The 19,319-nt window shown below is 35.1% G+C and overlaps 1 protein-coding gene across 2 annotated transcripts in view; it reads left to right on the forward strand.

Moving 5' to 3' along the window:
- The window catches only part of LOC136031107 (early endosome antigen 1-like), a 122,265-nt gene that overhangs the window by 72,741 nt on the left and 30,205 nt on the right, over positions 1-19,319 (forward strand). For both annotated transcript variants that reach the window (XM_065710416.1, XM_065710415.1), the window contains exon 8: positions 13,172-13,319. In XM_065710416.1, the coding sequence (XP_065566488.1) occupies positions 13,172-13,319 (148 nt within the window). The remainder of the gene's footprint in view (positions 1-13,171; positions 13,320-19,319) is intronic.

The following is a 19,319-nucleotide window of genomic DNA, read 5'->3' on the forward strand; positions in this document are numbered from 1 at the left end:
TAACGTAAACAACTCATTTATCCCTTGTTTCTTGTTAACATACTCTCTGCCAAGACTGTTACCTATTGCACAGACGAAAGTATTGATCTGTTTATATGAGAAAAAGTTGGCAAAGCTCTCTTGGCAACATGTTTAATCACGTTTTCGTTTTAACGAAATAGAAACCTTTGGTTTTACGAATGATCTAATTGTTTAATTTTTGGTTAGCCTTAGCCTTGTATTTGGCTGTTAAATTAAATATTGGGTTTTAAGATAATTTATTTTTTTGGTGCTTTCGTGTTAAACGAAATACCCTCAGGAAGTGAAGTTACGTTAATTCCAATAAAATATACTAAAACATGATGATAATACAACACTTAAGAAACAAAATTATGGAAACTATGACAAAGAATTGTGGGAAGCAGGCTGCACAGAATGTATTATATAAAATACCTAGCCTAACCCTTTACCACCTCTAAATATTATATATTTAATTAAATATACCTACATCGCAGATTTCTCACTGAAATTCAGCAAATCATAACCGCTTTAAACCGGTTGTGTCAGATCTTTTACAGCGCAATTCTTGAGGATGTTCTGTTTAATAGAGAGTAACTTATTTTTTTATTTTGTTGCCTTTAACTTGAGAAAATGAGCCTTTCAGAAACGAATTTTGCTTTACATTTTTTAGCTCTAATATTAGAATATATTAATATATAAAAATATTAATATATGAAAATATATTAATATATAAAAATTATGAAAATTATTATTAATTATTATATATTAATTATATATTATTATATAAAAATTAAAAAAAATATATAAAAATTATTAATATATAAAAATATTAATATATTTTTTACCTCTAAATATTATATATTTAATTAAATGTACCTACATCGTAGTTTTCTCACTGAAATTAAGCAAATCATAACCGCTTTAAACCGGTTGTGTCAGATCTTTTACAGCGTAATTCTAGGATGTTCTGTTTAATAAAGAGAACTTTTTTTTTTTGTTGCCTTTGACTTGAGGAAATGAGCCTTTCAGATGCGAATTTTGCTTTACATTTTTTTTAGATTTAATTTGACGCAAACTGAATTAGCTACTTTGCGTTCAGAATGATATTCTCTTAAAAAAAAGTTATATGAGGGGGTGAACCCCCTCATATACGTAATAAAACATGAGAATACAGAAGTTCGTTACGTAAGCTAATTTGTAAGTTACGTATATCTTTTAATAATAAAAACATTCGTAAAAAATTAAAAGTTCTAGTTGCCTTTTTAAGTAACCAAAAAATGTGAGGGCAACTAAGCCTCCTCCTCCGCTCCTTTTTTTCTCAAAATCATTCTATCAAAACTATGAGAAAGCCATTTAGCCAAAAAAAATGCAAATCTCGTTTTAATTATTCATCTGCGGAGAGCCAAAATCAAAACATGCATTGATTCAAAAAGGTTCTGAAATCAAATAAAGAAAAACAAGTTTTTTTAGCGGAAAGTAAGGAGCGGCATGAAAACTTAAAACGAACAGAAATTACTTCGTATATGAAAGGGGCTGCCTCCTCATCAACGCCCCGGTCTTTACACTAAAGTTTTTTACTATTTTAAAAAGTAGAGTTAAGAGAAAGAGTCAAACCAAACTTTAGTGCAAAGAGCGGGGCATTGAGGAGGAAAAGCCCTTTTCATATACGGAGTAATTTCTGTTCGTTTTAAGTTTTAATGCCGCTTAAAAAAACTTGTTTTTTTTATTTTCTTCCTCAACGCCCCGCTCTTTACGCTAAAGTTTCTTACTGTTTTAAAAAGTAGAGTTAAGAGAAAGAGTCAAACTTTAGCGTAAAGAGTGGGGCGTTGAGGAGGAAAATCCCCTTTCATATACGGAGTAATTTTTGTTCGTTTTAAGTTTTAATGTTGCTCCTTACTTTCATTTAAAACAAGAGCTAAGAGATCATATGGCACTTGTGACGAGGCAAGAAGAGCTAAGAGCCAAGAGATCATATGGTATGAGCTCTAACAAAATTCTATGAATCAATAGATTGATTTGAAAGGAAAATAAGAGACTTAATGCCTGTCAGGATTTAAAATAAGAGCTCTGAGTCACGATGTCCTTCTAAATATCAAAATTCATTAAGATCCGATCACCTACTCGTAAGTTATAAATACCTAATTTTTAATTAATTAAAAAAAATTAAAATTGTTTAAAAATTTAAACAATAGGATTTTGGCCTTATTTTGGATAGAATTGTTGTTTTGTATCACAAAATGGCTGAAAACGCCGCTTTGCTCTGGAACAGTCATTTTGGCTAAAATAAATGTCTATGTTAACCGTTATTTTGTAGGACTGCCTGATGGCTGAAAACGCCACTTACTCTAGGACAGTGTTTTTTGGCAAAAATAAATATTTGTGTTGGCCGTCTATTTTGTATGACAACGTGCAACTTCAAAAACGAATCTGCCACCGCATGGCATTACTGCCTCTAAAACTCGAGGCTCAATATGCGTATAGATTTCCGATAGTTCTAAATCAATTAACTATGTCAGAATTTTCAAACAGTAGCATTTTGGCCATCTTTTGGCTAGAATTGTCGTTTTGCCCCACAAAATGGCTGAAAAAGTCTTTGCTCGGGCACAGTTTTTTTTTTTTTTTTTTGTTAATAAAATAAATGTCTATGTTAGCCCTTTATTTCGTAGGACTATCTGCAACTTTAAAAAACAATGCGCCACTGTACGGTATTACTGCCTCTGAAACTCGAGGCTCAATATGTGTAAAGATTTTCGATAGTTCTAAATCAATTGACCTTTTAGAATTTTCACACAAGAGATTTTTTGGAATTCTTTTTGCTAGAGTTGTTGTTTTGCATTACAAAATGGCTGAAACAATGGTTTACTCTGGCACAGGCTTTTTGACTGAAATAAATATCTATGTTAGCCCTTAGTTTATTGGGCTGCTTGCACATTTTGAAACCAATGCGCTAGTGTGCTTTATTGCTGCGTCTTAAACTGGAGGTCCAGTATTCGTTTATTTTTTGATAATTTTGAATCAGATGACTATTTTGGAATTTTAATACAATAGTATTTTGGCCTTCTTTTTGTTAGAATTGTTCTTTACATCACAAAATGGCTGAAAACGCCACTTTGCTGTCGGACAGTCATTTTGGTTAAAATAAATGTCTATGTTAGTCATTAATTTTGTAGGACTACCTACAGCCTTAGGAGTGAATACAACCCCGTACAGGGTTACTGCCTCTGAAACTGGACACTCAATTTGCGTATAGATTTTCGATAATTCTAAATCAATCAACTATCTCAGAATTTCCACACATTAGCTGTTTTGGAATTCTTTTAGCTAGAATTACTGTTTTCACTACTAGATGGTAGGAAACGCCGCTTTGCTGTGGGACAGTCTTATAGGCTAAAATAAATGTCTGTCTTAACCGTTTATTTTATATTACTACCTGCACCTTTAGAAAATAATACCCCACAATACGACATAATTGCCTCTGAAACTGGAAGCTCAATGTGCATATAGTTTTTCGAATCAATTGACTTTCTCAGAACTTTCAAGCAAGGTCAATTTTGGCAATTATTTTTCTTCGTAAAACTTATTGTATGCTAATTTTTCTTATGAAGCTTGTTGTATTTTTGTTTTATCTTCATGAAAGTTGTTTTATGTTGATTTTTTCTTCTTGAAACATGTTGCATATTACTTTTTACTTTTTCTTCGCGAAACTTGTTCTACTTCTTTTGTTCTTTTTCTCTTCGTGAAACTCGCATTTTTTTTTGTTCATGGAACAAGTTAGGTTGATTATTTCTTGGAGATACCTGTTGAATGTCAATTTTTTCCTCGTGAAACTTGTTGCACTTTTAGGTTTTCGTCGTGAAAATTTGTTGTACGTTGGTTTTTCTTTCATGAAACTTATTTTATGTGATATTTTTCTTCGTGAAAAATGTTGCATATTGTATGTTGATTTTTCTTTGTGAAACTTGTTGGATGCTGATTTATTTGAAACTTGTTGCATATTTGTTTTTTCTTCTTGAAATATGATGCGTGTTGATTTTTTTTCGTGAAACTCGTTGTGTGTGCATTATTTCTGCAGAAAACTTAATGCATCGTGATTTATGTATTCGAGAAACCTGTTAAATTTTTTTTCTTCTTCATGAAACTTGTTTCATGTAGATTTTTCTCTTCATGAGACTTGCACATTGATTTTTCTCCTCGTGAAACCGGTTATTTTGCATCACAAAATGGCAGAAAAGTTTGACGAACTTGACAAAATGGAATAAAGTTTGACGAACAATAATCAGCAGGCAACAAGTTCGACGAACAAAACCGATTTCATGAGGAGATAAATCAATGTACAAGTTGCAAGAAGAGAAAAATCATCATTCAACAAGCTTGGTGAAGAAGGAATAAAAATATAGCAGGTTTCTCGAAGACATAAACCAAGATGCATTAAGTTTCTTGAAGAAATAATCCACATGCAGCAAGTTTCACGAACACAAATCAGCATACATAATTTTTCACGAAGAAAAAGCCAACCTGCAACAAGTTTCACGAAGAAAAAATATTATGTTAAATTAAGTTTCACAAAAGAATAAATCAACATACAATAAGTTTCACGAAGAAAATATAAAGTTAAACCAAGAACAAAAAAAGCACGCAGCAAGTTCCACGATCAAAACCTGTTTCATGAGGAGATAAGTCAATGTACAAGTTGCATGAAGACATAAATCAATGCACAAGTTGCACGAAGAGAAAAATCATCATTCAGCAAGCTTGATGAAGAAGGAATAAAAATATAGCAGGTTTCTCGAAGACATAAACCAAGATGCATAACGTTTCTTGAGGAAATAATCCACATGCAGCAAGTTTCACGAACATAAACCAGCATACATAATTTTTCACGAAGAAAAAGCCAACCTGCAACAAGTTTCACGAAAAAAAATATTATGTTAAATTAAGTTTCACAAAAGAATAAATCAACCTACAATAAGTTTCACGAAGAAAATATAAAGTTAAACCAAGAACAAAAAAAGCACGCAGCAAGTTCCACGAACTTGCTTTATTCCATTTTGTCAAGTTCGTCAAACTTTTTGTGATGCAAAATAACAATTCTAACCAAACGAAGGCCAAAGTTTATTGTGTAAAAATTCGGAGATAGTTTACTGATTCACAACTATCGCTAATTTATACGCATACTGAGCCCCGAGTTTCATAGGCAGTAATGGTTTACAGTGGCGCAATCGTTTTTAAAGTTGCATGTAGTCCTACAAAATAAACGGCTAGCATTGACACTTATTTTAGCAAAGAAGACTGTCCCACAGCAAAGCAGTGTTTTCAGCCAGTTTGTGGTGTTAACCACCAATGTCAGCCAAAAGAAGTCCAAAGTGCTATTGTGTTATAATTTGGAGATAGTCAATTGATTTAGAATTATCGCAAAATTATAGGCATATTGACCCTCGAGCTTCAGAGGCAGCAATGCCGTGAATAGCGAGTTTGCGTCTAATGGTGCCGGTAGTCCTACAAAATACCTGTTAATATAGACATTTATTTTAGACAAAATGACTGCTCCCCAGCAAAGCTGCGTCTTCAGCCATTTTGTGATACAAAACAACAATTTTAGCCGAAATATGGCCAAAATGCTATTGTTTGAAAACTCTGAGATAGTTAACTGATTTAGAATTGTTGAAAATCTATATTCGTATTGAGCGTCCAGTTACAAAGACAGTAATACCGTACGGTGGCGTATTCGTTTTAAAGTTGCAGGTAGTCTAACAAAATAAACGGTTAACATAGATTTCTATTTTAGCCAAAAAGATTATCCCACCGCACACGCGTATCCGTGGTCTTTCTTCTAGTTTCTAGTAAAAAATGCAAAATTCTTGATTTTTGATGAATGGAGCTTTGTAAAATGTGAACTAAATCGTAAATAAAACTTCACTTCTAATAACAACGCTCCTGTCTCTGGAATTGATTGCTAGGGTTGAGCTAACCACATACTGTCATGTTGGGGTGAATATGCATAGTCTTGGCTCAAAGAAACTATGTATTTTCATTAAAACCTCCCAGAAATAACCGAATGCAAAAACGGGTTGCCTTTTCTTGCAGGTGCGTCTAATAGAGCGATAGAAACGATGCATTTACATTAAGACCTCTTAGAAGTATTTCTTAGTATTGCTTAAATTAACCTCTAATTATAATCCACCTCCCTGTAAATGATTGTTAAGGCTCCCACCTTTCTTTAATTCATGATTCTTTTTGCTTATGCTTTAGCCTTTATAAGCTTTTTTACGTTTTGTTTTTTCGCTTGTTGTGTTTTAATTTCTTAGTTGTTTTTTAATAATAATTGTAGAGAAGTTTTTTTAATGTGTATGTACAAAAGCCTCCATTCTTTAGATTTCTTGTTCCATGATAAACTTCAATACGTAATATTCACGTTATGAAATATCTAAAGCTAATGCTATGTAATATCTGCTATATAACTTAACCTGTCTAGGTCACTTTAGAAAATTAATAATACTTCAATATGCAGGTGTATCTACTAGAGCAAAAATCAAAAGCATTGGGATGCTTTGCTCTCCTCAATCATTTCGTTTAGAAATGATCGGAAACTTGTGAACCATTTAATCGTTCTAGAAGGCGGGCAGGGAATTCCCCTGTCCTTGCAGTAGGTTATCACATAGAAAGTATCCCTCGAATCAAAATACGATGAATAGTTTGCTGGTCCAGATGTTTAACGGCTCGTGTCTAGTCATTGGGGGAATCTCTGGTCCTATACTAGATTCCTAAAGCGGACAAAATCTTCAGATAATAAAGTTTTCACAAAAAACGCCTCGAAAGAAAATGACATCTAAAAAAAACTAGAAGAAACGCCTTGAAAGAAACAGAAAATCTCTTAAAGTATTATGTAACACCAGTGTGTGCATTATCATTATGTAACAACCTACGCGTGCCCTATGCAGTTACAAGGGGGGGGGGGGTCCCCCGCGTGACTAACGGACTCTAAGACGTCATATTGCGTAGCAACTAAAAGTAAACAAAATACATTACGTAACAACCAAAAAACAACCTATGATGTAACAAGCATATGCATCTCTGCATCCTGTTACGTAGGTGTACTATACCGTTACAGTTGTGCTATGGTATCGGGCAAGACCCAGGTGCGCGTAGTAACGTCTGGAGGGACTAGTAGCTCCTTTTATGCAACCCCAACGAATGTCTTTAAAAGCAGGGGGCATATTTTCTAGGGAAATTGACTACGGATTGTTCTTAGTACCTGGCTGAGTGACTGTACCATTAGGTTGTACGAAAAAAGTGGTTCAATCCCGCCCTTTTAGGTTATAATGAGAGAAAGGTTGAGATGGCTAGGGCACGTTCTGCGGATGACATTCTGCCGAATATTGTACTTTTTGTCAACCGCCTAGGACTAAATAGAAAGCATGTAGTCTGCGGTGTGGGCGGGAGGATGTCATAAGGAAATATTTAAGGGAAACGGGAACTTCCTGGGAGGTGTAAAGAGGGGGGTTTTGAATAGACTGGGACGGAGGAGGAGCTTGCGTACTTGTGTTGGCCTCAGGTGGCTTGGTGCTGCGGTGAGTTGTTAGTTGCCCTGTTTTAACGAAAAGTTATACTGACTTCTGTAATTTCTTTACCTAACTTTGACAAAGATTTTTTTAACGTTTATAGTGTATTTCATTAAAACCTAAGCACGAACAAAAATTTATTAAAACAACAACAATATACCTATAATAAACAATACAAGCATTCTTGATGCAAGTAAAGAGAGAGGTTGAATCTTAAAACGAACAAAATTTCTGCTTCGCGTTTTATGTGACACATTTTTGAAATACTGGTTCGAATACACTTGCTTATGACATTTCTCTAAATTTGTAAAATTCTTGTAAAAACTGGCACTCTTCTGAAAATTAAGCTTTCGTGAGTTTTTAGATAATTAAAGTTTTACGGAAAAATTTATTGATTTCATGGCCGTTAAGACTATTTGGGCTTTATAAATTAGTCTTTTATTGTCTAATGGCTTCTTAAGGAATTTAACTGCTCCTAAATCTGTTGTGTTGTGTCGGATTTTTGTTTTCAGTAAAGCACTAGTTTTTTAGAATTTTCCGAATGTTGAGAAATGTGACCATCCAGTTCATTTGTAACATTGTTTCAAGGATATGTTGCGTAAACCGCGAAGCAGAAATTTTTGTTCGTTTTAAGTTTTAACTTCGCTTTTTCCTTTTATCAGAAAAAAAAATGTTTTTAAAATTAATGCTTTATAAAATTTATGTGGAATGCAAAATAAAAATAGTATCTAAGCCTGTTATTCAGAATGTTGCATAATATGTTTTGTCGCTAAATAAGTTAAATCGTAAGGCCAAAGTTATAAATAAATGTGTGAGGAACTGCAACAACAACAATAACAAGAAAAATACGTTTTACATCATTGATAAATATCAGCGGACCGAGTTTCGCTTGGCAAAGCAAATTTTATACATTAAAATGTTGTTTGGCATAATCTCCTTTTAATACCAGATGGTAAAGCTGGTAAAAATATTTCGACCCAGATATCAAAGGCTTGGCGAGTCTTTATCAGTCTGAAAAAGGCGCTATGGGCCAGACGTGAGATCTTGACAAAAAACCAAGGTCCAAGTCTACATAGCATCCTTGAGAGTTTTACTACTGTACGCCTGCAAGACATAGCCGCTCAAGGCTGAAGATGCTCTGGACGCGTTTGTTCACCGCTGCCTTCGCTATATGTTTCAAATCCACAGAGGGTGTAGAGTTTCCATATGGCGAAGTAAAAGGCCGCTATGGCCAGTCTGAAGAGCTATCCTTCACTATCAAAAGACGCCACCTAAAACTCATTGGCCACACCATCTGTCGCCCCAAAGTTAGGATATGTCGAGACGCCTCATCTGCGAGCCAGCACCATCCTGGAGACGATATTGGGGAGAACAGATAAAAAGTCTTTATACAAATTCAAAGAGGACTGTGAACTCTCAGCAGGCTTCCGGAGGCATGACAGGACATGGGACAGAGACTACATTTGACAGATTTAAGTGGTTGTCGGAAGCAATTCCAAAGTTCATTGGTGCCGGGCAGGAAACTTCTCCATCTAGTTCCCGCCATAAGTAAATTAAGTATTCCACCCTTCCGAAGAAAATTCCCTCCGAGAAATTCTGCGTAATACTCCCCCAGGAGATTCCTCCCCTTTCAAAATTTCCCCAGGAAAATTGCCTTAGGGAAATACTCCCGGGAAGATTACCCACAGAAAATTTTCCCCTGGAAATGTTCCCTACATCTTGAATTGAGAAGCCAAAGAGAAAGTAAGGCAAATAAAAAGAATATAGGAAAGAAAGTATTGTAGAATATTCAACCTGTATTCCAAAATACAGGTAGGATATATGGTATCCTACCTGTTATTTAACCTTATATTTCTGGTATCCTACCTCCTACCTCATATTTCTTTTAATTCTTTTTTTTTGTGTTTTTTAGCGGCTGAAGTTGAGTTGCCATAGTAGGGTAAATAAAGACTATGAAAATAAGTTTTCTTTCTTATCGAAAGTACTAGGGGACTTAGCATCGCTCGCTGAAAAGAAAACGTTTTTCTTATGTTTTTTAAGAGCTTTAATTTCATTTTGTTTTATTCGGCACATATTTTTGCATATTATGCCTACAAATTATTCCATAGTATCGGTAATCAAATGAAATTGTAATGTGGTTTAAAAATGATTAGCACAGACGCTCATCTTCAGCAAAATTTATTATAACTATTCCAAGTACTCGTGATATCATTCATATGAAAAGCTTGGAAAAATGCTGCTTCAGTAAAGGTCGATCAAACAGTTCGTGGTAACGAACTGTAGTAAGGAGCTACTACTACTACTACTACTAATAACTCACTGCAGCACCAAGCCGCCTGAGGCCATACAGCTACGCACGCTACTCCTCCAACCTAATCTATTTAAAGCCTCCCTCTTTACACCCTCCCAGGAAGTTCCCATTTCCTTTAAATCTTTATTTATGACATCCTCCCAACCCAGACAAGGACGACCTGCTTTCCGTGTAGCCCCAGACGGTTGGCCAAAAAGGACAATCTTCGGTAATCTGTCATCCTTCATCCGTAGAACGTGGCCTAGCCATCTCAACTTTTCTTTCATTATAACCCCAGAAAGCGGGATTGAACCACACTTTTCGTACAACCTACTGTTTGAAATACGGTCAGTCAGCCGGGTACCCAGAACAATCCGTAGGCAATTTCTCTGGAAAACAACTAGTAAATTTTCATCTGCTTTTCGGAGTGCCCATGCTTCAGAGCCATATTTGACCACTGTCATCACTGTAGCTTCCAATATTCTAATCTTGGTTTGTAGGCTTATCTTTCTATTCTTCCAAACTTTTTTTAACTGTGAAAAAAACACCCTGAGCTTTAGCTGTTCTACTTTTAACATCTTCACTGCTCCCACCATCTTTACTAATAATACTACCAAGGTAACTGAAGCTCCCAACCTGATCAATCTTTTCGTTACCTAATGTCACCTGTTCATCTTCCCGGCTCAATAGTAACCAAAACTCTAAAAAACGGAATTTTGGTACCAATAGCTACATCAAAAGAATCGTATTTTAATGCTGATTTTAAATATATAAGTTTCATCAAGTTTAGTCTCACCCATCAAAAGTTACGAGCCTGGGAAAAATTGCGTTATTTTAGAAAATAGGGGGAACACCCCCTAAAAGTCATAGAACCTTAACGAAAATTACACCATCAGATTCAAGCTCCTATCTACAAAAATGTGGAATTTTATATTTTTTGCCAGAAGGCAGATCACGGATGCGTGTTTATTTGTTTGTTTGTTTTTTTTGTTTTTTTTCCCAGGGGTGATCGTATCGACCCAGTTGTCCTAGAATGTTGCGAGAGGGCTCATTCTAACGGAAATGAAAAGTTCCAGTGCCCTTTTTAAGTGACCAAAAAATTGGAGGGCACCTAGACCCCTCCCACGCTGATTATTTTACCAAAGTCAACGGATCAAAATTCTGAGATAGCCCATTTTATTCAGCGTAGTCGAAAAACCTTATAACTATGTCTTTGGGGACGACTTACTCCCCCGCAGTCCCCGTGGGAGGGGTTACAAGTTCAAAACTTCGACCAGTGCTTACATATAGTAATGGTTATTGGGAAGTGTACAGGCGTTTTCAGGAGGATTTTTTGGTTGGAGGCAGGGTTTGAGAAGAGGGGGATATGCTGGGGTAACTTTCCATCGAGGAATTTGTCATGGGGGAAGAAAATTTCCATGAATGGAGCGCAGGATTTACTAGCATTACTTAAAAAAAAAAAAACAATGAAAAAATAAATATGAAAAAGTTTTTTTTCAGCTGGAAGTAAGCAGTAGCATTAAACTTAAAACGAACAGAAATTATTACCCATATGAGGGTCTCACCTCCTTCTAATACCTCGCTCTTTACGCTAAAGTATTTTTAGTAATTTCAACTATTTATTCTGCGGCTTTTGTGATTCACGGGTCATTCTTAATGAATTGGGACAAAATTTAAGCTTTAAATTCATTCTTAATGAATTGCGAACCCCCTCATATATGTAATAAAAACATGAGAATACAAAAGTTCTTTACGTAAGCTAATTTATAAGTTACGTATATCTTTTACTTATAAAAAGATTCGTAAAAAAATAAAAGTTCTAGTTGCCTTTTTAATTAACCGAAAATCGGAGGGCAACTAGGCTTCCTCTCTCGCTCTTTTTTTCTCAAAATCATTCGATCAAAATCATGATAAAGCCATTTAGCCAAAAAAAAAAATATATACAAATTTCGTTTTAATTATTCCTCCGCGGAGAGCCAAAATCAAAACATGCATTGATTCAAAAACGTTCAGAAATTAAGTAAAAAAAAAACAAGTTCTTTACACTAAAGTTTTTTACTGTTTTAAACTGTAGAGTTAAGAGAAAAAGACAAACTTTAGTGTAAAGAGCGGGGCTTTGAGAAGGAAAAGCCCCTTTCATATACGGAGTAATTTCTGTTCGTTTTAAGTCTTAATTTCGCTGCTTACTTTCATTTAAAAAACTTGTTTTTTTTATTTAATCGCATTAAGTATCTAAACGAATTTCTATTATTCTATAGAGACTTTGGAGTTGTTAGATATCTGAGAAAAAACGTCCCGCCTGCCAAACTGAGTTTTTAAAAAGCTTCAAGAATAAATGCTATCTATATCCTTGCTTCTCATGCCCTGGCATTAACTGAGATCATTTTGTTTTTGCAGCCTTTTCGTAATAGGGAAAATTGATAATAGCGGATCTTACTAATGGAGGAGGGTTCCAAGGAAATTTTGGACGATAATGTCTGAATTTTCACTGTGCTTGGTCTTCCGCCAACGCAAATATTATTTGTCGTAAAACCCATTAAATAGTAAAACACCGGACTTGACGGAAAACAGAGAACAAAAAAAGAAAACCAATGGACTTCATAACAAATAAATAGAAACGCCACTTAAATAAATAACAAATAATATCAAGTTGTCTTCAAGTCTTATTCAAATTATCAACTCTCAACTATATACGACGCACTAGCACAGGATACCAACCAAGGAAGATCCACTATTTTTCTCTTATCTTTTTCATTCAGTGAAGTTGTAGCCTCCTTGGTGTCCACAACGCTTGACCTCCAACTATCCATGGATTTCAGTACAGTTGAGGGACTTAAGCAATTTTACCCGAGATGGGGTCAGGATTTGACTGATTTGGATGGAATTGAGCTGGCTGGAGAATCCATTTGGTTGGAGAGCCCATTTTTATATCTCACGAATGATAAATGTTTTTTCAACAGGAAGTAAATCGTGTTTCTGCTTTTTATTCTGTATTTGGCCAATTTTACTGAAAGTCTTCAAATAGTCGCTAAAAAAATTAAATATAAATAAAAGGAATTGAAATTTATGAACATTATTATTTCCCCTCCGTGAAAAATGCGTAGTTGGCAAGTTTATAGATGAAAATCACATATCTGTTTTGGTTATAGCCCTCCAAAATCTGTTCTGATAGCTATTGGCCTATTACTCTTGTCTGTTTCTTTTTCAAATAATCCTAGTTCAAGGCTTTCTGACTTCTTGAAAACTGGGGAGCCATGGCTCCACCCTCAATTACCGCCTCCTTTCCAGTTGCTAAATTTAAAATTCCTTTTTTTACTTTCAGAGAAAAGAAAGCTCAACAAATATCTCAAGAGCTAATAGAAGCTAGAGACACTATAACACGCTTAGAAGGCGAACGGAAGGAGCTTCTGAGTCAAATTCAGGATGGTGAAGGAGCATCGACTGCTATCCAACAGCTTCAACAGGAATCCGTGAGCTCCTCTTCTTTTGCTCAAAATTACCCATTAAAGTATTCCAATCTAATTGCTAACAAATGCTGATAGTGTCTAATTGCGGACAAAGTTAGATGCAGAAAATCTAGTTCTCGCGTTATTAAAAAGAAACTTCCTCATAGTCTAAATCAATTCTTAACGTGTTTGCTACTATAATTTTGCAATGATTATTACTCAATTAAGACTGACTTTTTTTCTATCTTTTTAATAGAATCTCTAACTTCTTCTTACTAAATAAATGCTCCTTCAGAACTAAATCATTAGATATTAAGGAAGTTTCTGAAATACCGTTATACGCTATAGTGCTCACCATATTCTTTTACGCTAACCTTAAATGATGACAGTGATGTAAAAAAAGGTAAAAATTCCCCATTTAGATTTTTGTTCTCGGATCTTTTACGCTATTCTGTGTGCTCATGATGTATTGCCCACCTGCAACTTAATGCGTAAGCTCAGTGATCTTACATAAACTATGAAACTGCAAAATCTAAAGACAATTTTTTCCGAATAAAGCTGTCAGGCCGATTAAATGAAACTATTTAATGGACCAGTTAGACTTGCAAGTTTTGGACTCATGTTCAGGATTTACGTTTACAATGGAACATATTCCAAATAATCATGGTAATAATTTCATGGTGGCGCTTAAATCACTTTTTATGTTTATGAAATTCCATATTCTATTTAGCTAAACATTGTAAAGCCTTTCATTTTTTCATAGAAAATTTTGGTATTTCAGCCTAAATCTAACACTTGTCCAAAGTCTTACTCAAATAATTTAATCACAGGTCAAGAATTCCAATTCCTAATTCTTGACTGTATATTAGTTCTGAAACTAAAAAACAAAACAAGAAGAACATATCATGTACAACTTCACCGAAAACTAGGTTAAGTTACGAAACTAGGTCACTAATTGATAGTAAGTTTCTTTTTATTTAAATATACCAAGTCGATTAGATCTCTTCTAAATTTATTCTGGTATTTATAATGAACAAAATAATAATAAAATGAATAAAATAACAATCAGAGAAATAGAACTTTGTTATTGACTTTGAAAGTTGCTGTGTTATTTAGAGTAAGAGGGAGATGAGCACAAAATAAATTCAGAAACCCCAACTTCTGTACGCTATTTTGTATATTGTTTTACCTTATTAGTGTTCTGCAAATTTGATTTCAGAAATCTCCCTATTGCTTCATTATTTTCTGTATCATTTCTTACAACCCGTCCGAATACAACTTAAGTTGAGGCAACCGCAACTTAATACATTCTCGAAATGCCCTGCCAATCTCTTCTTAGCGCTCTCTTTAGCATTAACTCTTCACCTCGAAATACTTGAGATTTGAGCTTTTCCCTCATAACTCCCCATATTTTCCATCGACGTATAATGTGTGTATTTTTGCGTTTTTTGGATTTACGTAGGCGTGTAGCTCCCTAGTATGGAGAAATTTTGCAATTTTTGTTTTTAAAATGGTCTTAGAACCACGTTTTAGACTTACATTCAAATCGTATCAACAATTTGACTTATTCGTCTCATACACTAGGTTTTATTGGATTTTTTGCTTTAGTTGACCAAAACGACATGCTTGATTTTACCCAAAAAACAAAGGCATTTTATGTAAAAGTGATCAGTATAATCTGTACAACCGATCCTGGATGGACGAAATTTTCTCCTAAAAAGGTAAGGCATCATAAAACTTGGGAGAAACTGTTGATTTTTCGATTGTATTTTTTTTCCACTTTTCGCTTAAGCTTTTATGCACCAAATATAATTGAAGGCAACAGATCGCATGTGCAATGAAATTCAGGTGAGTGATTATATTTTTTTTTATCAAACAGTTCGTGCCAATGAACTATAAGTAAGGAGTGATGTGTCTCAATAGTAACCGAAACTCTAAGAGACAGAATCTAGATAACAATAGATGCATCAAAAGAATCGAATTTTAATATTTATTCAAAATTTTTAAAAATTCACCAAACTTAATGGCACCCATTAAAAGTTACTAGTCTAGGAAAACTTGCCAAATTTTTGAAAAAGGGGGGAAAACCCCCCAAAACACCAGGCGATTTTAATGAAAATCACTCTATCATATTCAACATACCAGAGAATTGTATTGTAGAGTTTTCAAGCTCCTATGTACAAAAATGTGGAATTTTGCATTTTTGTCAGAAGAGAGATCACGGATGCGTGTTTATTTTTTATGGGGGGGGGGGCATTGGGGGGACCGGAAATCTTAGAAAATACTTAAAGCGGAGAGATCAGGATGAAACGGGATGGGAAGAATAAAAGCATGTCTAATGATACGTGACTGACATAACCGGACCGGATCTGCTCTCTTTGGTGGAGGTGAGGGGGGGGGGGGTAATTTGGAAAAATGAGGTATTTGTAACTTACGAAAGGGTGACCAGATCTTAATGAAATTTGATATTTAGAAGGATCTTGTGCTTTAAAGCTCCAATTTCAAATTCCGACCAGATCCTGTGACATTGGGGGGAGTTGGAGGGGGAAACTGGAATTCTTGGAAAACGTGAAAATTGGGGTATTTTTATTTTACGAATAGGTGATCGGATCTTAATGAAATTTGATATTTAGAAGGAATTCATGTCTCAGAGCTCTAATTTCAAATCCCGACCAGACCTTTTGCCATTGGGGGGAGTTGGAGGGGTGAATCTTGGAAAACACTTGGAGTGGAGGAATCGGGATGAAGCTTGGTGGATATTATAAGCAAATGTCCTTGATACGTGATTGACGTAACCGTACCAGATTCGCTCTCTTTGGGGTAGTTGGGGGTAGGGTTCAGTGATTTGGCGAGTTTGGTGCTTCTGGACGTACTTGGACGATGAAAATTGGTAGGCGTGTCAGGGAGCTGCACAAATTGACTTGATAAAGTCGTTTTCCCAGATTCGACCATCTGGGGGGTGAAAGGGAGAGGAAAAAATTAGAAAAAATTAGGTATTTATAACTTACGAGTGGGTGATCGGATCTTAATGAATTTTTATATTTAGAAGGACATCGTGACTCAGAGCTCTTATTTTAAATCCTGAACGGCATTAAGCCTCTGATTTTCATTTTAAATCAATCTATTGATTTTTAGAATTTTGTTAGAGCTCATACCATATAAGCTATTGGCTCTTAGCTCTTCTTGCTTCGTCACAAGTGCCATATCAGCTCTTAGCTCTTGTTTTTGTTCCTTTTCGGGGTGATTATATTGAACCAGTGATCGTAGAAGATCGAGAGAGGGCTCATTCGATCGAAAATCAGAAGTTCTAGTGCCTTTTTTAAGTGAACAAAAATATTGGAGGGAAGCTAGGGCCCCTCCCATACTCATTTTCCGCCAAGTCACCGATCAAAATTTTGTGATAGCTATTTTTTCAGCATAGTTGAAAAGTATAATTACTATGTATTTGAGAATGACTTAACCCCCACAGTCCCTGGGGAAAGGGCTGCAAGCTATGAACTTTGTCCATTACATTCTATAGTATTGGTTATTGGACTGAGATGCTTTATGGGGGATTTTTCTTTTGGAGCTACACAGGAGGATCTTTCCATGGAGAAATTTTTCATGGAGGAAGGGAATTTTCCATAGAGGGTGAGCTGGACTTCCCAGCATTATTAAAAAAAGGATCAGAAATTAAATAAAAAAACAAGTTTTTTTCAGCTGAAAGTAAGGAGCAACATTAAAACGACCAGAAATTGTTGCGTATATGAGCGGGTTCGTCTTCTTTTTAATGCATTACTCTTTACGCTAAAGTTTTTTTAGAACTTTAAAACAGCATATTGTTCTAATTAAACGGCCTTTAGTACTCCAGTAGGTCCACTATTTCAATAGTAGACCTATATTTATCAGTGATGTTGCAGTTGCAATCACTCATTCTGCCTTCTATCCCGATGAGATCAAAACCTAGATCTGGAATTTTCCATAGAGGAGGGAGTGCTGAATAACTGGAACAAAAATCAAACTTAAGTTATTATAAGGTTATTATTAGTTAAAAAAAAGTAAAATTAATATGCAAGTTTCATTGTAATTATTCATGTACGGTGAGCAATCATCAAAACCTGCGTTAATTCAAAAACGTTAAGAAACTAAATAGAAAAAACTAACTTTTTAACTGAAAGTAAGGAGCGACATTAAAACTGAAACAAACAGAAATTAATCCGTATATGAAAGGGGTTTTACCCTGCTCAACGCCCCGCTCAGTACGATGAAGTTGTTTTATTGTTTAAAAAAATAGAGTTGTGAGAAAGAGTCAAACGTAGTGAACTAAGTTTTGGATTTACTGTGCTCATGAGGTGAAAATTTTTCTATATATGTTCACTATAATCAGTGGCGTCAATTCACGAAAATGTAGAGGGGGATGTAGGCTGTTTTTCAGCACCAATAGAAGATTTGTTATTTCTTCAATTGTTCATTTGAAATATCCCCCTAAAAGGTATTTTTCAAAATATATAGGAGACCATAAAGTATAGGGGGCACAGAACAACATCTTCCCCCTCCCCCAATTGACGCCACTAAGTGTGATTCTTTCACCAGAGAAGGATTCACTCCGCTATTCACTTTTTTTTTTTTTTTTTTTTTTTACCTTAATGTCGTCAGACCTTAAGAATCTGGCAAAATATCTAAAGAAGTCTTACTTTACTTGGAATGAATATTTCCCATTCTTGTTGTGGATTTTCTCAGCTTCACGATCAATAAAATTATTTCTGTCTGACAAATTTCGTACGATGGTGATTAAGGGGTTATTTACTAAGACTTGGGGTGTCTATCTTAGTTTTACTCGGACAGTCTTGCATTGTTATGAACTGATGATGCGTGTAACGTAACCAAACTGTGTCAACCCTAATTTCATTATTATTTCACCTTTTTTTTTATAATCAATAGTTTTTTCTGCTTACCATAACATTGACAGTTCAGTATTTTATTGTGGTCTCTTTTGTGAAGGTAAATATATAAAAGAGTCAATATGCGATTTTTTTTTTCTGTATCTACCCTTCTCTGTATCCTTGTTAAAGAACAAGGAATCTTGCCTTCCCAAGAAATACTGGAGACCTTGTTAGAGCTGAGCTACCACTAAAGAAAAAGAAAGAAGAAAAAAGAAAAAATAATTTTGAAAGGACTCTCAATAAGCCTATCAATGTTCATTTTTATGGTACTGAGGTCGGATCACATTCAAAATCTTCAACCGTATACGACAATGATAGATCCCTTGGTCAATCGCTTTAATCCCCCTCCCTCATTTAAAGTGTTTGAAAGGGCTCTAAATGATCAATGCTAGTTCACTTATAATGCACTGAATCATGAATTGGCTTGATTCAATATGACAAGCTCAAGTCCGATCTGTTAAAATTAAAAACTGTGTTTCCGTGTTTACTGGCTTTCAACTCTAGAGAGAGAAAAAAGAATTGAGACCAGACTGTGACAAATTTTGCTTAACCTGGAGCTACGCAATATTTTAAAGATAAAAGTAATAGCGAAACTTTCGAAAGTCTGGCCACCGTTCTTTTTGTAATCTCTGAGACCGTATTCTGCCAAGTTTTACAGTCAGAGTTCCTTGTAAATGGAGTCGTGCAATATGGACTACGGACTAGCCAAATTGACTACGGAATAAGTAGTGAAAACTAGCGAGAATCTGGTCTCTGCTCTTTGTATTATCCCTCAAGGTATCCAGGGGGCAGGCTCAAGAGGTCGTAAAAACGTAACAACATACAAACACATTTTTGTGTTTGTATTGTGTATGTAAAAACCCCGAAAAAATACCTCCCACCAAAAATCCTGGATACGCCCTTACTATCTCTGTATTTTCGACAGACTATCAGTCAAACTTGATTTGTACAGAAAAGTTACCAACAATTATGAAGAATTACCATCTGAAAGAAACAAGCACTACAATATCTTGGGTTATATAACAAAACTGTATTTAAAATTCCAAGAACTATTGCATTTGCATACATATAAGCTTCATTGGGACCAGAGACAATGGGGTCG

This window comes from Artemia franciscana, chromosome 9, assembly GCF_032884065.1.
Source record: "Artemia franciscana chromosome 9, ASM3288406v1, whole genome shotgun sequence".
NCBI lineage: Eukaryota > Metazoa > Arthropoda > Branchiopoda > Anostraca > Artemiidae > Artemia > Artemia franciscana.